General features: G+C 46.7%; 1 protein-coding gene across 4 annotated transcripts in view; it reads right to left on the bottom strand.

Moving 5' to 3' along the window:
• TOX2 (TOX high mobility group box family member 2) overlaps window positions 1-16035 on the bottom strand; it is a 136525-nt gene that overhangs the window by 37397 nt on the left and 83093 nt on the right. For all 4 annotated transcript variants that reach the window (XM_030309567.1, XM_030309566.1, XM_030309565.1 and 1 more), the window contains one exon: window positions 11998-12243. In XM_030309567.1, the coding sequence (XP_030165427.1) occupies window positions 11998-12243 (246 nt within the window). The remainder of the gene's footprint in view (window positions 1-11997; window positions 12244-16035) is intronic.

Below are 16035 nucleotides of genomic sequence, written 5' to 3' on the forward strand. Positions count from 1 at the left end.
GGTCAGGAATGCTTCTGTACAATGTTGAGGGCACAAGATACTTGGGGTCAAGAGAACAAGGTTCCCATCATGCCTCCTCCACTTCCTGGCTGTGTGTCTTCAGACAAGCCACTTGCCTTCAGAGTCTCAGGTACACATCTGTAAAATGAGGATAATTCCATCTCCCGCCAAGGTTAGATGAGACAAGGTGGGTTTTACTGTGAGATGGAATAAGCTATTGGGACCCCATCTGGCTTCCTCGCCACCTATGACGTAGGCAGCGCTCCACAGTTTGTGACACCGTTTACACAGGCAGCATTTGCTGTTCTTCATTCATTCAGTCAGTCCACAAACCCATATGAGACACTGCTGCAACCCACACATAAAGCTAAGCACCAGAAGCATTTTATTAACACATTTGACCCTAACCACCACCCTGTTGGGTAAATAGCATCAGCTCCACCCTACTTGAGGCTCAGAGAGGGAGAATAATGCCCCCAGACCACCCAACAGGGCAGAACAGGGACCTTGGGACTCCAGGCTCCCATGATGCACTATTGCTTGGACACCAGGAGGCAGCATCACAGCCGCGGCCACAGCCCATCCCCACTGGTGAGCGGAAATCTCCCACGGACACTCCTCGAGGTGCTCTTGGCCCCTCGGCTTCAATAGAGCACCGACACTCTCCTCTGGAGCCTTAATATTTAGATGAGTTTTATTTGTCTTGCTGCCTTTTCTAAAGACTCTGAGTTCTAAATGGACAAAGCCACAAGACGAGAGAAAGAGCACAGGAGACTGACTTTTTATTATCCAGCCGGAGCAGGGGGAAAATGACTCCAATAGATCTCAAGTTTTATGTGCTCCAGACACTCTGCGGAGCCGGAGATGGCTTCTGAGCAATGCCGACGGTACATTAAAAGCTCATTTTCCCAAACATGGTACTGAATATGCACTCGGAGGAAAGGGCCATTATGCCGGGTAATGCTGCAGCTGCGGCTGACGGATGCTGCTGGGACTTTCCCTGAACTCTCCCTCACGACTTGGAGCAGGTCTCAGGGCGAGAGGTAGTCTGCCAAGCTTGGCATTTTGCCCAGAATGGAAGTTAAATGTCTGGCCCTGGCACTGTTTGCGGCCAGAGGGTCATGGCTCCAATTAGGAGCCCGGCAGGGGGTGGAAAGGGTGGGCACCAGAGGCTACCTGGGCAATCATAAGACATCACAAACTGTTTTGCGAATCCCAGCAGAAATGGTGGTGACTGGGTCTGAACAAGGAAGTTTGGACAGGTGTGAAATTTCCTTTTCCCAGGCTTCTGCTGCTTTTCTCCGGCCCCTGAGGCCCACCTCCAAGGCCACCTCTTCCAGGAAGACTTCTCTGCTACTACTCTCCTCTGAACTCCTCGGGATTCATGTGTTCCTTGTTCCAAGCTAGCATTTCATACTTCATGCTGTGCTTACTTATGAACATGAATGGCCTGGCTCAGAGTCGAATAGATGAAGTGGGTCTCAGTCCTGACTGGCTCACTCCCTTGCTCATTCTTCATTCACTCACTCATCTGAAGGGTATTCAGGTTAGATACTAGAATACCCAGGAGTCAGCCTGCCAGGGTTCAAATCTTGGGGCCACCATTGAGAGTTGTGTGGCCAAGTGATTTGTCTCTCTAAGCCTCTGCTTTTTCATCTGTAAAGGAGCAACAATAAGAATACCTCCTTCTTGGGGTGAAGGACCAAATGAGATGACAAATATAAAGGGCTTAAGTGGGTGCCAGGCACATATAAGTGCTAAATAAATGTTAGCAGACTACAGTTAGAGGTAATTCAGCCACTCGTTTAGGAAAAGTTTGCCAAGAGGATATGGGGTCCAACAAGATGTGGTCCTCGCTCTCCAAAGGCCAAGATAAGGAATCTGTGACCACAGTGAACGTGGACAACAGTGCTCTGAGGGGCTGGCCACCAGGGTTCTGTTCTTGGAGACACTCTGCCTCAGAAAGCTGCCAGCTGCTGCCTGGGAAGCGGGTTATAAGCCTAAAGTGAGAGCTGTAGAGAGAGCCAGGTGGACACCAACCTAAAATCATGGCTGCTGTTACCTGGCCCCTCCTCCACGTTATGAGCCCCCCAGGGCATCTTTGAGTCCTCCGTGGCTTAGGTACCAACAGCTCTGCAGGCAACCCCCATTCACCTGTACACAGCCAGAAGGGTGCAGAGAGCACTGAGTTTGGAGCCAGAGGCGCAGGTTCAAGTTCTCGCTCCCCCTTTCTTCTCACTGCATGACCTCGGACAAGCCATCTCTCTTCTCCCATTCATTCAGTCAATTAACAGATGTTGAGGGTTCTCCGCTAAGGTAGGCCCTTTGCCAGATGCCGGTGCCAGAGGAAGGCCTAAGCACAGACCCAGCCTTCAGGCCGTCCCAGGCTGGTAGCACAGACAGCTGCCTGGATCCATGAACTCAGACTGATCTCACCTTTATTTAAACTTTTCATATACTGCTCATCATAGTTTTTTGTGGTAATTTTGATTTAAAAAAATACTGCAGTAAGATACTGTTTATCTTGATCACTGAGTTTTTTGGCCCTCTCTTAAATTTTTAGATGGAGGCAAATGCCCCACTCTCCTCGCCCTACTCCCAGCCCAGAGGGTCCAGACAGCCTCAGAGAGAAGATGACTTCTGAGCTGGGTCCTAACACAGGAAAAGGAGTTGAGCAGGTTGACAGGGTGGAAGAGCCTTCCAAACAGAAGAAACAGCATGCAGTGGTCCTCAACAAGGTTGATTTTATGCCCCGGGGGACATTTGGCACCCACTGGAGGCATTTTTTTATTGTGATTTTGACTGACAGAGAGCTCCCAGAGGCCAGGAATAGTGGGTGGAGGCCAGGGACACTGCTGGACATCCTACAAGGCACAGGGCAGCCCCCACCACAGAGAGCCTTCCTGCCCCAGGTGTCAGTGGTGCTAGGTTGAGAAACCCAGTGCTAATGAATGGACGTGTGAGACATCGTGGCATCATGCTACCTTGGGCTAGTTGCTTGGCCTCTCTATGTCTCAGTTTCTGCAGCCGAAAAATAGGGGTAATAACTGGTTGCTGGGAGGAAGCAATGGGACCAATCTGTACACAGCAGGTATTCAATAAATGCTTAAGCCCCCACCTTTTCCCCTTTGAACACATCTCAAACTTTAGAGCAAACAGTTCTCAGAAGAGACAGCACCCCCAGGTTCCAAAGGAAACTGGGACACAGAAAAGAACACATTCTGTTCTTTTCCGACCTTTCTTTTAGTGAAAACCACAAGTCTTATCTCTCAACCAACGGGAGTCTGCTCGCAGAGAACTAGCCTGTGTGTTGGCTTATCACTGGCCTGAGTTTTCACAGGGAGTGAATTTTTATGACCGAGTTATAAACCTTTGCAAAAACCATTTTTAAACTAAAAAACGCTGACAGGTTCTTAACTACTATAGCTGCTAAATTAAGCATGAGGGATGGGGTGGGCGGGGGGAGAGCGCAAAAGGAAAACAAAAGTGCCCTAAAAGAGTTAGTGGAGGTAAAATAATGTTCATTAAAAATAGAAAAACAAACACACAAAAAAATCTTTTGTGTTCAACTTCACACTCGTACATCATAATGTTCCAGTAAAAGGCCATTTCCCCCTGAGATAATAAAAGAATTGAATTTTTCCTTATCGGTCATCTATTTTTCTAGCTGAAGCTATTACTCCCGCTCTGGGGTTGCTAGGCAACAAGAAATATTAATAGCAGCTTTTATTAGCTTAGCTTTTGCAGCCGAGTACCAGAATGAGAAAATGGGAAACATAAATGTGTTACATAAATCTTTCAACCTTTCAGAGCTGGTGTTAGTCTCTGTTTTCATAATGATTTATTGAAGTGATGGTTCATTTATGAGAAAAAGGAGTGCAGGATAAGAAAACGGAGCAGTCCCCTGCAGGAGTGTTTGAAAATAAATAATTATAGCAGGAGAGCAAAAGCTGTTTAAAGCCATTTTTCTGAGTTTTATAAAATGTAAAAAGACATATTTCTTTTGCTTACTGCCTCTGAAAAACAGGGGGCGGGAGTCTCATCCACACTCTGCTGAATATAAAGAAACCTCTGGGCGTCTGGTTACCCCCACTTATGGATCCTCAGAGGCCCATTTCAGAGACCAGCACCCCCATTCCCACCCCCCGAGGGGAATTAGACAAAAACATGGCACCCAGGAAAAACCCAAGCTGGGGTATCCCTGTGAGCCCCTTGTTTTTACTGAGATGGGTCCTGCTCCCCGTCAAGCATCCCAGAAAAGTTGGGTTTAGGGTCCTCGCCTTCTTTTTTCTGTCTTTATTTTTATTTCTTTTAGAGACAGAGTGTGAGTGAGGGAGAGGGGCAGAGGGAGAGAGAGAATCCCAAGCAGACTCCATGCTCAGTGTGGAGCTGGATGCAGGGCTTTGATCCCATGACCCTGGGATCATGACCTGAGCCAAAATCAAGAGTCAGACACCCAGCCGACTGAGCCATTCAGGCTAGGGGCCCTGCCTTCTTGGCAGGTAGTGGGACTGTCAATTTGCAGTTGCTTTTAAGCTCTGAGCCCCAACTGAGGTCCCAGTGGAGGTAACATGCTTTCCTCCAGCCCGCTCTTGAGCTGGGGCCCTCTCCCTACCCACTCCACCTGAGCTTCTGACCTGCCTTTCCCAACACCCAACCCTGGGCCCGGCCCCCTGCAGGTGAGCCAGCCTGACTAGTTACTGCCCCAACAAAGCCGACCCCCTAACAGCTCAGGCTGGACAGAGACGAGGCTGAAGCCACCCAAACTCCACCAGCAAAATTAATAGAGTAGCTCACATTTATTATGAATGCCCAATGTGTGCCAGGCACTGAGCTGAGCACTTTTCCTACATCTGATCATTAAATCTTCACAAGTATCCTACAAGGCAAGTAACATTCCCTCCATTTTACAGATGAGGAAACTGAGCCTCGTAGAGGATTAACCTCTTGGTCTGAGTTGCAGGGTAAAAGGTAACAAATAGTGAAGCTGGGTTTTGAACTTGGGTCAACTTAACTCCAGAGCCCATGCTCCTAACTAGTAGGTGATACTAAACGTCAAGAAAACAAAAGCACATAAGCCAAACAAAGCACTATCACGACAGATTTCAAAAACAGCCACAAATTCCTGCCCTCCCTGCATCCACACCTTTCTGCAGTGTGACACTGATATTTCTCCCTTCAAGAAGAGGGGCTGATTTCTTCACTCCTGGAATCTAGGCATGGCCATATGCCTTGCTGTGGCCAGTGGGACATCAGCAAACGTGATGCAAGCGGAGGTTTGAAACTGACTCGGGGCACCTCGGTGGCTCAGTTGGTTAAGAGTCTGACTTTGGCTCAGGGTCATGATCTTGAGCTACGTGAGTTCGAGCCCTGCATCGGGCTCTGTGCTGACAGCTCAGAGCCTGGAGCCTGCTTTGGATTCTGTGTCTCCCTCTCTCTCTGCCCCTCCCCTACTCGCACTCTGTATGTCTCTCTCTCAAAAATAAATAAACATTAAAAAAGAAAAAAAAAAAAGAAATGTAGTTGCACCTGGGGCCTGTCCTTCCTTGATGCTGTTGGGAACCCTGTGGCCATTGCCATGTAAACAGGCCCGGCCACTATGGGATGAGAGACCACTGGCCCCAGCTGGTATCAGGCCAACTGCCAGGATGTGAACAAGGTCGCCCTAGACCAGGCCGTCCCAGCCAAGCTGTACCCTGGCCCCAGGAATCAGACAAGCTAGTCCAGATAACAGACCTATCGACCCACAGAATCACAAGAAATAGTAAAAGTTCATTGTTTGCTTCAAGCTTGTCACATAGCAAAACTAACTGATACAATCATAAGCCAAAACAAACAAAAAAATAAATGCATTAAGGGCAACAAAATGAATAGTCTGATTGGTGGTCTTTACTGCCCACTGTGGCTCAGTAATCCAGACAAGGGGGGGGGGTGGTGTCTTTGGTCCTTTTTTCTCAGACTGAGGAGGGGAATCCCCTGCATCTCAGCTTGTGAGAATCAAATAGAGGTAGACCAAATCTCCTGGGGGAGGAGGAATAAGGCAGGGAAGGGAGGATAGAGAGAGAGGAGATTGGAGGGGAAGAGCAGAGAACAGGAAGAGAAGGCTATAGATGTTAGGACGTATATCAAGGACCTCCCAGAGTCAATACAGACTTTGCCCCAGTCCCCAGGCCCTAACCCAGAGCTGCAGGCTCTCTCATGGGAACCACCTCTAAACAAGGGGGAGAAGTGGAAACTAAGAATGCCCAGCTCCCTCCCCAGCAGCCTACCCCAGTATACTAGTCTGGAAAGACCTTTCACTTGGCATGGGGTCCCTGAACCATGGCCCCTAGCCCACTCTGTGTGGGAGAAGGACCAGTCCTACCAAGATGCTTTGGGACAGGGACATAGAACACAAAGTATCTAAAACTACCAGTCTAGCACCCAGGATTTTAATCCAAGTTGGTAAGATCTGAGGCTCCTGGGCCAGTGACATGTGTGGTGGTGGTAGTGGAGGGTCTATACAACTTCAAACCCATATACTTGTTCAATGTGTCCTAGCGGACAGAGCAATTATTCCCATTTTCCTGTTGGTGAGTTCACCAGAGCTGGAATCTCAATCCCCATTCAATAGATGGGAAAACTGAGGTTGGGAGAGACAGTAATTGTCAAAGGCCCCAGAAACAGTAAACAACAGTCAACTCTGGAAGAGAACGCTTGAATGACACTTGTATGCCACGCCTGTGCTGAGGACCAAGACTGGACCACTCAGCTCCAGTGACCCCCAGGGCTCGGCTTAGGGAAACCCCACATTTCCCAAATCACCAGAACCCATGGCTGGGGCGGGGACAACTTTGCCAGAACTCATTTTCCATCAGACCCATCTCCACCCACTCAAGACTCTCCCACAACTCTCTCTGGTCTCACAGAAGGTGCAGGTTCCCCGGGACTTGTCTGGCAGCATCTAGCATTGGCCCTTCCCAGGAGAATTCCCCTCCTGGGTGTGCCAGGACCGTAAGCTTGAACATTTCCCAAGGACGACTCCAAAATAAATTATTTCAGACTTAACAGAGGCCGCTTAATAAATTCCACTCTTCCAGTTTCTTTGGGTATTTTAGAAACTGATTTATACATACAATATCTCTCTCAAAATGAGACAATCAACACAGGATAAAATTATTGAGTTATGAAAATAGGGGTCAGATGGAGGTGCAGTGCTTTAAATTAAACCGGCAAAATGTATCTTTCATACTAAATTGACTCTTTTTGTCTTGGAAATGAATGTTTAATCAGTTAAGACGCTGAAGTCGAGTGAGAAGCTTTAAGCATATTTAATTTTGTAAAAGGGGCCCAATTCCAATACTGCACAGGATTCCTGCCAGTAGCCATACCTTAAAAGCGGAAAAGCCGGCGGCCACGCACATCAGGAGGCCACCAGGCCAGGGTGGGGGACCAGAAGGAATCGGTGGCCTCTGGACCAGAGCCAAAAGGGCTGGGCATAAACGAGATGGCTGTCAAACGCTCTGGCCTCAACCACATCTCCAGGAACATCCTTGATGCATCTCAACCTGTCCAAATAGCATCTGTGACCTCCTGCCCATCGGAACACCTGTGCTGCCTGCGGCCCTGCAGCCCAGCTGCTCCATCTCTCAGGCACCTGGTGAAACTGAGAGGTGCATGGGAGCAGACAGAGCTGGGCTGGAATTCTGGCTTTGTTTCTCAACAACTGTGTGACATTCATTCATTCATTCATTCATTCATTCATTCATTCATACAGTGTTTGTAGAAGCTACTATATGTCAGCTCATCACTTCCTAAAGGTGCCTCTTCTGGGCACACACAGCAGAAACAGAGTCTTCACCTGTTTCTCTACCTGCTCCAGGAGTTCCTCAAGGGCATCTTGTAGGGGCAGCTGGGTGGCTCTGTTGCTTGAGCATCTGACTCTTGGTTTCTGCTGTCACGATCTCACGGTTCATGGGCTCGAGCCCTGTGTTGGGCTCTGTGCTGCCAGCATGGAGCCTGTTTGAGATTCTCTCTCTCTCTCTCTCTCTCTCTCTGCTCCTCCCCTACTCATGCTCTCTCTCTCAAAATAAATAATAAACATATATTTACATATATGTTTATACCTATGTTTATGCATATATTTACATATATAAACATATATATTTACATATATACATATGTATACATATGTAATATGTAATATACATATACATATGTAACATACATATATATTAAATATAGTATTTACATGTATTTACATACATTATATATGTGCGTGCATAAAGGGCATCTTGTAGACCCAGGGCTCAGACAATGCCTGGTGCTTAGTAGGCTCTCAATAAAGGCTGCTGCATGGTCGATCACCATACCACAGGCTGAAAACAGCTCCCTAAAAATGTCAGGTCCTAATCCCTGGAAGGTGTATTTGGGAAAAAATCTGCAGGTGTGATTAAGGTAAAGCTCTTGAGATGGAGGGATTATCCTAGATTATTCCTAAATGCTATCACAAGTGTCCTTATGAGAAAGGCAGTGGAGACTATACTGACATAAGAGAAGGCCATGTGAAGACAGGCCAGAGGTTCGAGTGTTGTGGCCACAAGCCAAGGATGGCCAGCAACCTTCAGAAGCAAGAAGCAGCACGGGATGGAATCTCTCCAGAGCTTCCGGAGGAAACTCATCCCTCCAGACACCTTGAGATTGGCCCAGTGACACTGATTTCAACCTGTAGCCTCCAGAGCTCTGAGAGAATCACTTTCTGGTTGTTTTAAGCCACCATGTTTGTGACAATTTGTTAGAGCAGCCACAGGAAACCAATACAATCACCTGCCTGCTCCAAGCCTCCGTTTCCTTATTGTAATGCGGCACTCGGTTCTTGGGAGCAGTGTGTGAGCAGTTTGTAAAGGTCCCATGCTTGACACCTAGCAGGTGGCGAAGCAAATTCTAGCCCCACCCTCAGTGTGCACGTCCATATGCACACAGACACACACCTGCGTCCTACAGCTCAGACAAATTTTAAAAACTTGTCTCTAAGGGCGCCTTGTCTCTCTTCACCAGACAGTCCCGACAGATGGACCTGTGCTTACCCAGTTTCTCATTTGCTCCGGTAGCCCTCCCCTGGATAAGAAAGTTTAGCTTATCTTTCATTACATAACAAGGGAATATAAAACTCAGCAAACCCTTGAAAACTAATGAAAGAATTCAAGCTATCTGAATTTGTGAAGCATCTTTAACATGAGCTAGTTTTAAAGAAATATGGAAAATGACTCAAAGTGTCTATCTGGAACGAGCCCAACCAAAACATATCCTAGGAGGAAGGATCAGAAGATCATTTTTGATTAACAGACAGCATTCTTTGTAATTATCAGAGCTACTGTAATCAGGTGGCCCTACAGAAGTACCTGAGAGTATCTGCAATCTGTTCCTTTAGGTAAGGGAGGTTCACGGAAAACATTGCCATTTGGTTCCGGTGGGAATTCATTGTTATTACTACTACTACTAATAATAAATATTCCCTGATCGCTTGCTCTCTGCCAGGCATTTGCTAAGACTGCACACATTATCTCAGATACACTTCACTGCAGTCTTGAGGTGGGTACTGTTATGATTCCAAGAGAAGGGAATGAAGCTCGGGAGTTGGAGCCAGGATCTAAGGCAGGTCTGTGAGACTCTGGAGCCCACACGCTAGCCACCAACCCACTGTCTCCCCTGTCCACCACACCAGAGGCCCGCAGCACTGCGGCCCAGGACTACAGCCATACTCACCCCTGCATTCACAGCCCTTCCCAGGGCACATGCCAGAGGCGTCTGCGGGCCTTGCCCTTACTTGTGTTACCATAATTCCCCAAAAGAGATGGTCTGGAGTAGTGATGCCTTGTGAGCAATTAGCCGCACAGGCAGCTAAGGCACAGCATTCTAAAAAAGTGGAATTAAAAGCATATGGCTCTGGCATCCTGAGGTCTCTTAGAGAAGAGGAAACCAAGGACCTGCATTATTGATGGGCCCCAAAGAAAAGCATTCCTCAAAAAATGGAGGATCCATTTCCACTGAGCACTTGAGTCAGACCCTGAACGTTACAAGATGTGGAGCTTGAGTTGGCTGCCTCCCTCTCCCCTCTGCCTCTCCCTCCTTTTACTTCTCACCTGGATTCAAAGAAGAAAAAAATGTGATGTAGTTTACAACAATACATAGAGGATACCAGCTTTTTTTTTTTTTTAAGCAAGAAGATTTGGTGATAATAAGAGTAAGGAATAAATAAAACACAGTCAAGATTGTTAGAATACACACTGCATGCCCAAAGGTCCCGGGCATCAGCTAGAATTGGGCCAAACACGTGGCTGTGGCCTCTGAGTATCCCCTGCAGAGACGAAAGTGATCCACCCAATACCAAGTGATTCTGATAGGAAATCAACTATGAAGTCCCTTCTCCTCTGCCACTGGTGAGTTTGTGACCCAAGCTGACAATATCGAAGATTGTTCCTCCTGGACACAATGGTTGGTCCAGCCATGCTCCGTCGTGGTCCCTCCCACCTCCCTCCAGAAGACCCAGACTGCCACTTGCCAGAGATGTCAGGGAAGATGTTGGTTACCAGCAGCCACCATGCCTGCTGCGTGTAAATGGGCATAGGATAGGGACCTAATGACACTACTGGGGTTTCTGGATCCAGCCATGCCTGAAACCCCATGTCCACCCCTGGATATTTCAGACTTTTTTGCGTAAGCTAGTTTGAGATTGGTCCCTGTCACTTAGAAATGAACTTAAGAGTTGTGACCAGTATATAATACTAACTGTGAAGGAAAAAAGCAGAAACTAAACAGGAATTATAGTTACTCAGGAGAAGTACTACAATTCCCTTAAGGGTCTTTTTCTATTATACAAGCAATGCTGTGCTAGTTTTCTATAGATCTTGATTGTTCAAATCCGCCATTATGCTAAGAAATCATACATTTCCTTATCATGGGATTCAGGACCCTTGTGGTCCAGGCCCTGCTAGCTCTTTCACCTCCTCTTTTTCTCTTGCTCCAAGTCCTTTCTCTCCAGCCTTATAAAGAAAATGAACCACATGCTGTCTCCAAGCATGACGCGAGCCCTCCCGCCTGTTACTTTTGTACATGCTGTTCTCCCAACCTGGAAAGTACTTTCCTGCCCTAGTCTGCCTGACGCATTTCTACTTATCCTGAAAACTTTAACTCAGGAACCACCCTCCTCCCTGGTAGTTTAAACAAGATACAAAATACAATTTTTTTTTAATTTTTGTTAACATTTATTCATTTTTTGAGAGACAGAGAGAGACAGAGCATGAGCGGGAAAGGGGCAGAGAGAGAGAGAGGGAGACACAGAATCTGAAGCAGGCTCCAGGCTCTCAACTGACAGCACAGAGGCGGACGCGGGGCTCGAACCCACAAACTGTGAGATCATGACCTGAGCTGAAGTCAGACGCTTAACCGAGCCACCCAGGCGCCCCCAAAATACAATTATTTTAAAACTATTATGATTCTATTTATATAAAATGTCCAGAATAGGCAGATATCTAGAAATAGAAAGTAGATCAGTGGTTACCTAGGGCTAGGGGTTGTAGGGCTGGGGGTGTTGAGAATGATGACTAAGGGGTACAGGGTTTCTTTTCAGGGTGATGAAAATGATCCAAAATGGACTGTGTTGATGTTCATACATCCCTGTGTATCACCTACTGAGTTGTATACTCTAACAGGGTGAGTTGTATGGTGTGTGAATTCTATCCCAATAAGGCCATTATAAAATAAAAATAAAGATGAGATTATACCATTAGAAATAATGACAAAACAAATAATACCAAGATATTATAAAGAGAGTTCCAGAAGCTACCTGTGTGAAGACACAGATTATTCTCCATGCCCAGCCCTCATATTCTTCAGACCCCCATGCAAACATCCAAGCCCACACCTTGCACACAAGCACACAAAACATTGGCATTCTGCTTTCTTAACCCATTTCCCTACTGTAACCAGCAGGAACAATGGTGGGGGAAAAGGACTCACCGTGGGCAGCTGGCCCGACAGCAGGTGGCTGTCCTGGGCCAGCATGTTGGACACCATGATGGCTGGGAGGTCCATGGCCTGGTAAGAGTAGGCAGGGAGGAGTCCGTTGGGCGTGAGGCTGTGGCACAGCGAGTGGTAGCCAGCTTCGTGGTCCCCCAGGTGCAGGAGGGATGGCTCAGGGAGGTTGGGAGGTGTTATCGGGGGGATCTCATAGTCTTCGTTGCTCTCGCTCTGGCTGTTGTAGGTCTAAAACATCAAAGGGGCATATTGTTAGGAGTCAGTGTCTTACAACCGCAGAACATGTTTAACAGCACCAATAAGAGCAGCAACAATGGTAACAACTTCTTGGCAAAGGAAAGAAGGGATGATCCCTCTGCAAGGCAGACAGTCAAGATGGCCCTATGACTTGGTCAGATTCCTGCCCCATCTCTAAATGGGTGCTCCCTCTCACCAAAGGGTCTGTATACAAAAACCTGCCCTCCTGGAGAATGGGACCAGCTCTTGTTCCCTCCCCTCTCTTCTTCATTTTCCATTCAGATCTGGCCACTGCAGCCCACTTTGAGCCCATCTTCCTATACCCACCCATTTTACAGATGGGAGAATTCAGGTCCAAGAGGAAAGTGGCAGGGGAAAGACACCAGAGGAAAGACACCAGAGGTACTGGCTCCGTTGGAAGAGCATGCGCCTCTTGATCTCAGGGTTAAGTTCAAGCTCCATGTTGGGTGTGTAGAGATTACTTAAAATCTTAAAAAGACCAACAAACAAACACCAAGAGGAAAGTGGCCCATCCAAGGTTAGTTGAGGAGTTGGGATGGAGCTGAAGTATCCTGATTTCCTGCCTGGTAGTCTTCCACAGCAGTTGGATGCCTTTCCCTTGTGTGCCCTGAACACCCAGTCCAGTTGGGTCCTCTCTTGGTCTTTCTCATCTTGGTAAATGGCACAAACATCTCCCAGGAGCACAAGCTAGGAGCCATACTGGACACCTTCCTCTCTAATCCTTGTTTGTTGTTTTCTCCACCTTACTGCACTGATAAGGAAGCTCCAGGACGATGCTGAATAGAAATGGTGAAAGTGAGGACCCTTGCTTTCCTCCTTATCTTAAATAGCTCAGTGTTTTACCACTAAGGTCAATGTTTGCCATAGGCTCTTACAGGAATTCTGTAACAGAGTGAGGGCATTCCTAGTTTGTCAAGGTGTTTATTTTTCTTTCAACTGTGCATGGGTTTTTGTTGTTGTTGTTGCTGCTGCTGTTGTTATTGTTGTTGTTGTTTTTATTGGACTCCTTCTCCCTGCATCTACTGAAAGGCTCAAGTCACTTTTCTCCTTTAATACAGTTAATATGGTAAATTACTTCACTTGGTTTAACATTAGAAAATGTTCAAGCAACCTTGCATTTCTGGAATAAACTTGGTCATGATGTATTACTGTTTTTATGCATTGCTGGACCTTGATTGCTGACATTTTGTTCAGGATTTTTGCATCTAGTTCATGAGTGAGACTGGCCTGTAGTTTCCCTCTTTGCCTTCTGCCCTTATTGGGTTTTGGTACCGAGGTGATGTCAGCCTGGGGGATCACTCCCCTTTTCTATATTCCGAAAGAGATCAGGGCTCAGAGAAAGGATGTGTGCAGATGGGAAGATGGATATGAGAAAACTTCTAGGAAAGAGCAGTTAGGGGACACTGAGGACAAAGGGAGGGTGTCCAAAGGACACCTGTTCAATCAGCATTCTGGAAGAGTGACAGAAGGGAAGAGGAATAACTGAAGAGATAATGGTTGGGAATATTTCAGAACTTAAGAAAGACACCAGAGGTACCAGCGAATATAATGGTAAATCTTAGAACAATCATAATACATAATGTGTAAAGGGGGGGGGAACCCCACAATACCAGAGTAGAATATGGGAAATAACATCTTTCCAATATCCTTGTTTTCTTTGATAAGTTAAACATGTATGTTAGAAAAACTAGGGTAGTTGAAGCCCAACACAATACCGGCTTCCTGGTAAGTAGGCTCCCAGTAAATACTTGTTGGATGAGGCCACTGAGCGCTAAGGGTGAGTAGGATTTGAGTAGAGGTGTGGCGAGAGCAAGGAGCACATGGTATCTAAACACCTCTTTGGTGTCAAAACTTTTCTCCTCAGGCACCATGTTTGAACCTCACCACAACTGCCCGGGGAAGAGCCCTGCATATCTACAGAAACATGCTCCGAGAGGATAAGCACCTTGCCACACTCACACCCACCCTTGGACCCAGAGCCCAAGCCATCTCTTGCTCACTGGCTCCCTCTGCAGGGCTGCTGCGGGCTTATTTCACAGATGGACAACGTGCAGTCCGGGAAGAAGTGATCGTGCTGGTGGCAAAGGACATTCACAACCATCAGGAACGGGACCTAGTCTTCTGCCCCCAAGATCTGGCTCCTTCCCATCACATGAAACTGCTTCCAAGATCTGGACCAGGACTCAGGAGATGGGGCAGGAAAGGCTTGCATAGGTTTGGGGACTGACCCCTGCCTCACTGCTCCATATGTACACTCCAATCTCTTTATTGCATGATCATTGCCCCTCTCTGGACTCAGTTTCTCCATTTGCATAAAGAGAGGGGAGGATGGACTCATCTCATCCATCTCAAGCTCCATGGCTAAAAATATTAGCTACTCGATCAATATCTGTGGAATTGAATCTAATTCAATAAGGGACACACAGCTGGTACCTGAGGTTAACAGAATGGCCAGGGGAGGAGACCCAAGGAAGACTCAGTCCCTCTTGATGAAGCTCAACACATAGGTGGAAACCATGTCCTGGTAAGTCTCAGATCTTTTGTAAACAAGTTCCTCAAGCTTTTTTTTTTTTTTTTTTAATCAAAAAATGTAAGTATCTAGCATTTATTGAGCATATAGTATATGCCAGGTGCAAGTACTTTACAAACATTTAATGAGTTAATTCTTACAACAACCCAATGAAGGAGGTTTCTGGTATTATATGCTCATTTTATAGATAGAGAAACTAAGACACAGAGAGGGGCGTTTACTTGCCCAAAGTCACACAGTTAGAAAGAAGCCTAACTCCAGTCACCTTCCCCTTCCTCCAATTTATACTGTCTCCAAAGGAAGGTAATGTGTCCTTTCCTGTGACACAGATCCTAAGAATCTGGGTGCTCATAATCCTTAGTTGCAGTGCCAAATCATGGCCAAATTGAGGGCTTGGGGACCAAGAAACAGGCTTTGATCCAGCCCTGTTATTGAGGAACTTGGCAAAGCAACACCTCCTTCTAAATGGTGCAGATCAAAAGCACATTTCCTTACACAGGACCCCAATCCAGCCCTCTTTCTTACTGTCTCTTACCTAGAATAATAATCCTCCTGACCCTTGACCACCCATCATGCAGGGTGTTTTATATGCATGCCATCTCCAATTCTGTCTTTGCTCCATAATCTCCTAGGCATGTGACACAAAACCTGGAATGTGCTCATAATACCCCAGGCATGTCTATAATGACCTCCTATGTTTCCCTAATTACAAATGTGTGTCTAATATGACCTTGGATAGCTCTCTAAACTCCCCAGGTATATCTACCCTGGTGTGGGTTATCTCCCTAATTCTCCAGGTGAGTCTACCTTGACATGGATGTCTTCCAGGTTCTCCTGGGTTCCCCAGTTTTTCCAGCTTTATTAAGATGTAATTGACATGCAATTAATTCTCCAATTCTTAAAAGAATCCTGTATTTATCCCCATTTGACAAATCAGATAATCAAGATCTAGAGGCTTCACCCAGGTTACAACACTAGGAGGGAACAGGGTCTGATCTGTATCCTCTTCAAGGAGTCTCCCGGCACCATCCCCCACTGAGACTCTGTCCACTCTGCACCCAGTGCCCACCTCCCAAATAAATACATTCTGATCATTCCATGCTTAAAAACTAGTACACCTCTACTGGAGAGTGTCTGGGGGTGGGGGAGAGAGAGAGAGAGAAAGAGACGGAGAGAGAGAATCTTCCAAACATCTTAGCATGGTTCCCTGGGGGGATGAAAATCGTTTTTCA

The sequence above is a fragment of the Lynx canadensis genome, chromosome A3 (genome assembly GCF_007474595.2).
Source record: "Lynx canadensis isolate LIC74 chromosome A3, mLynCan4.pri.v2, whole genome shotgun sequence".
Classification (NCBI taxonomy): Eukaryota; Metazoa; Chordata; class Mammalia; order Carnivora; family Felidae; genus Lynx; species Lynx canadensis.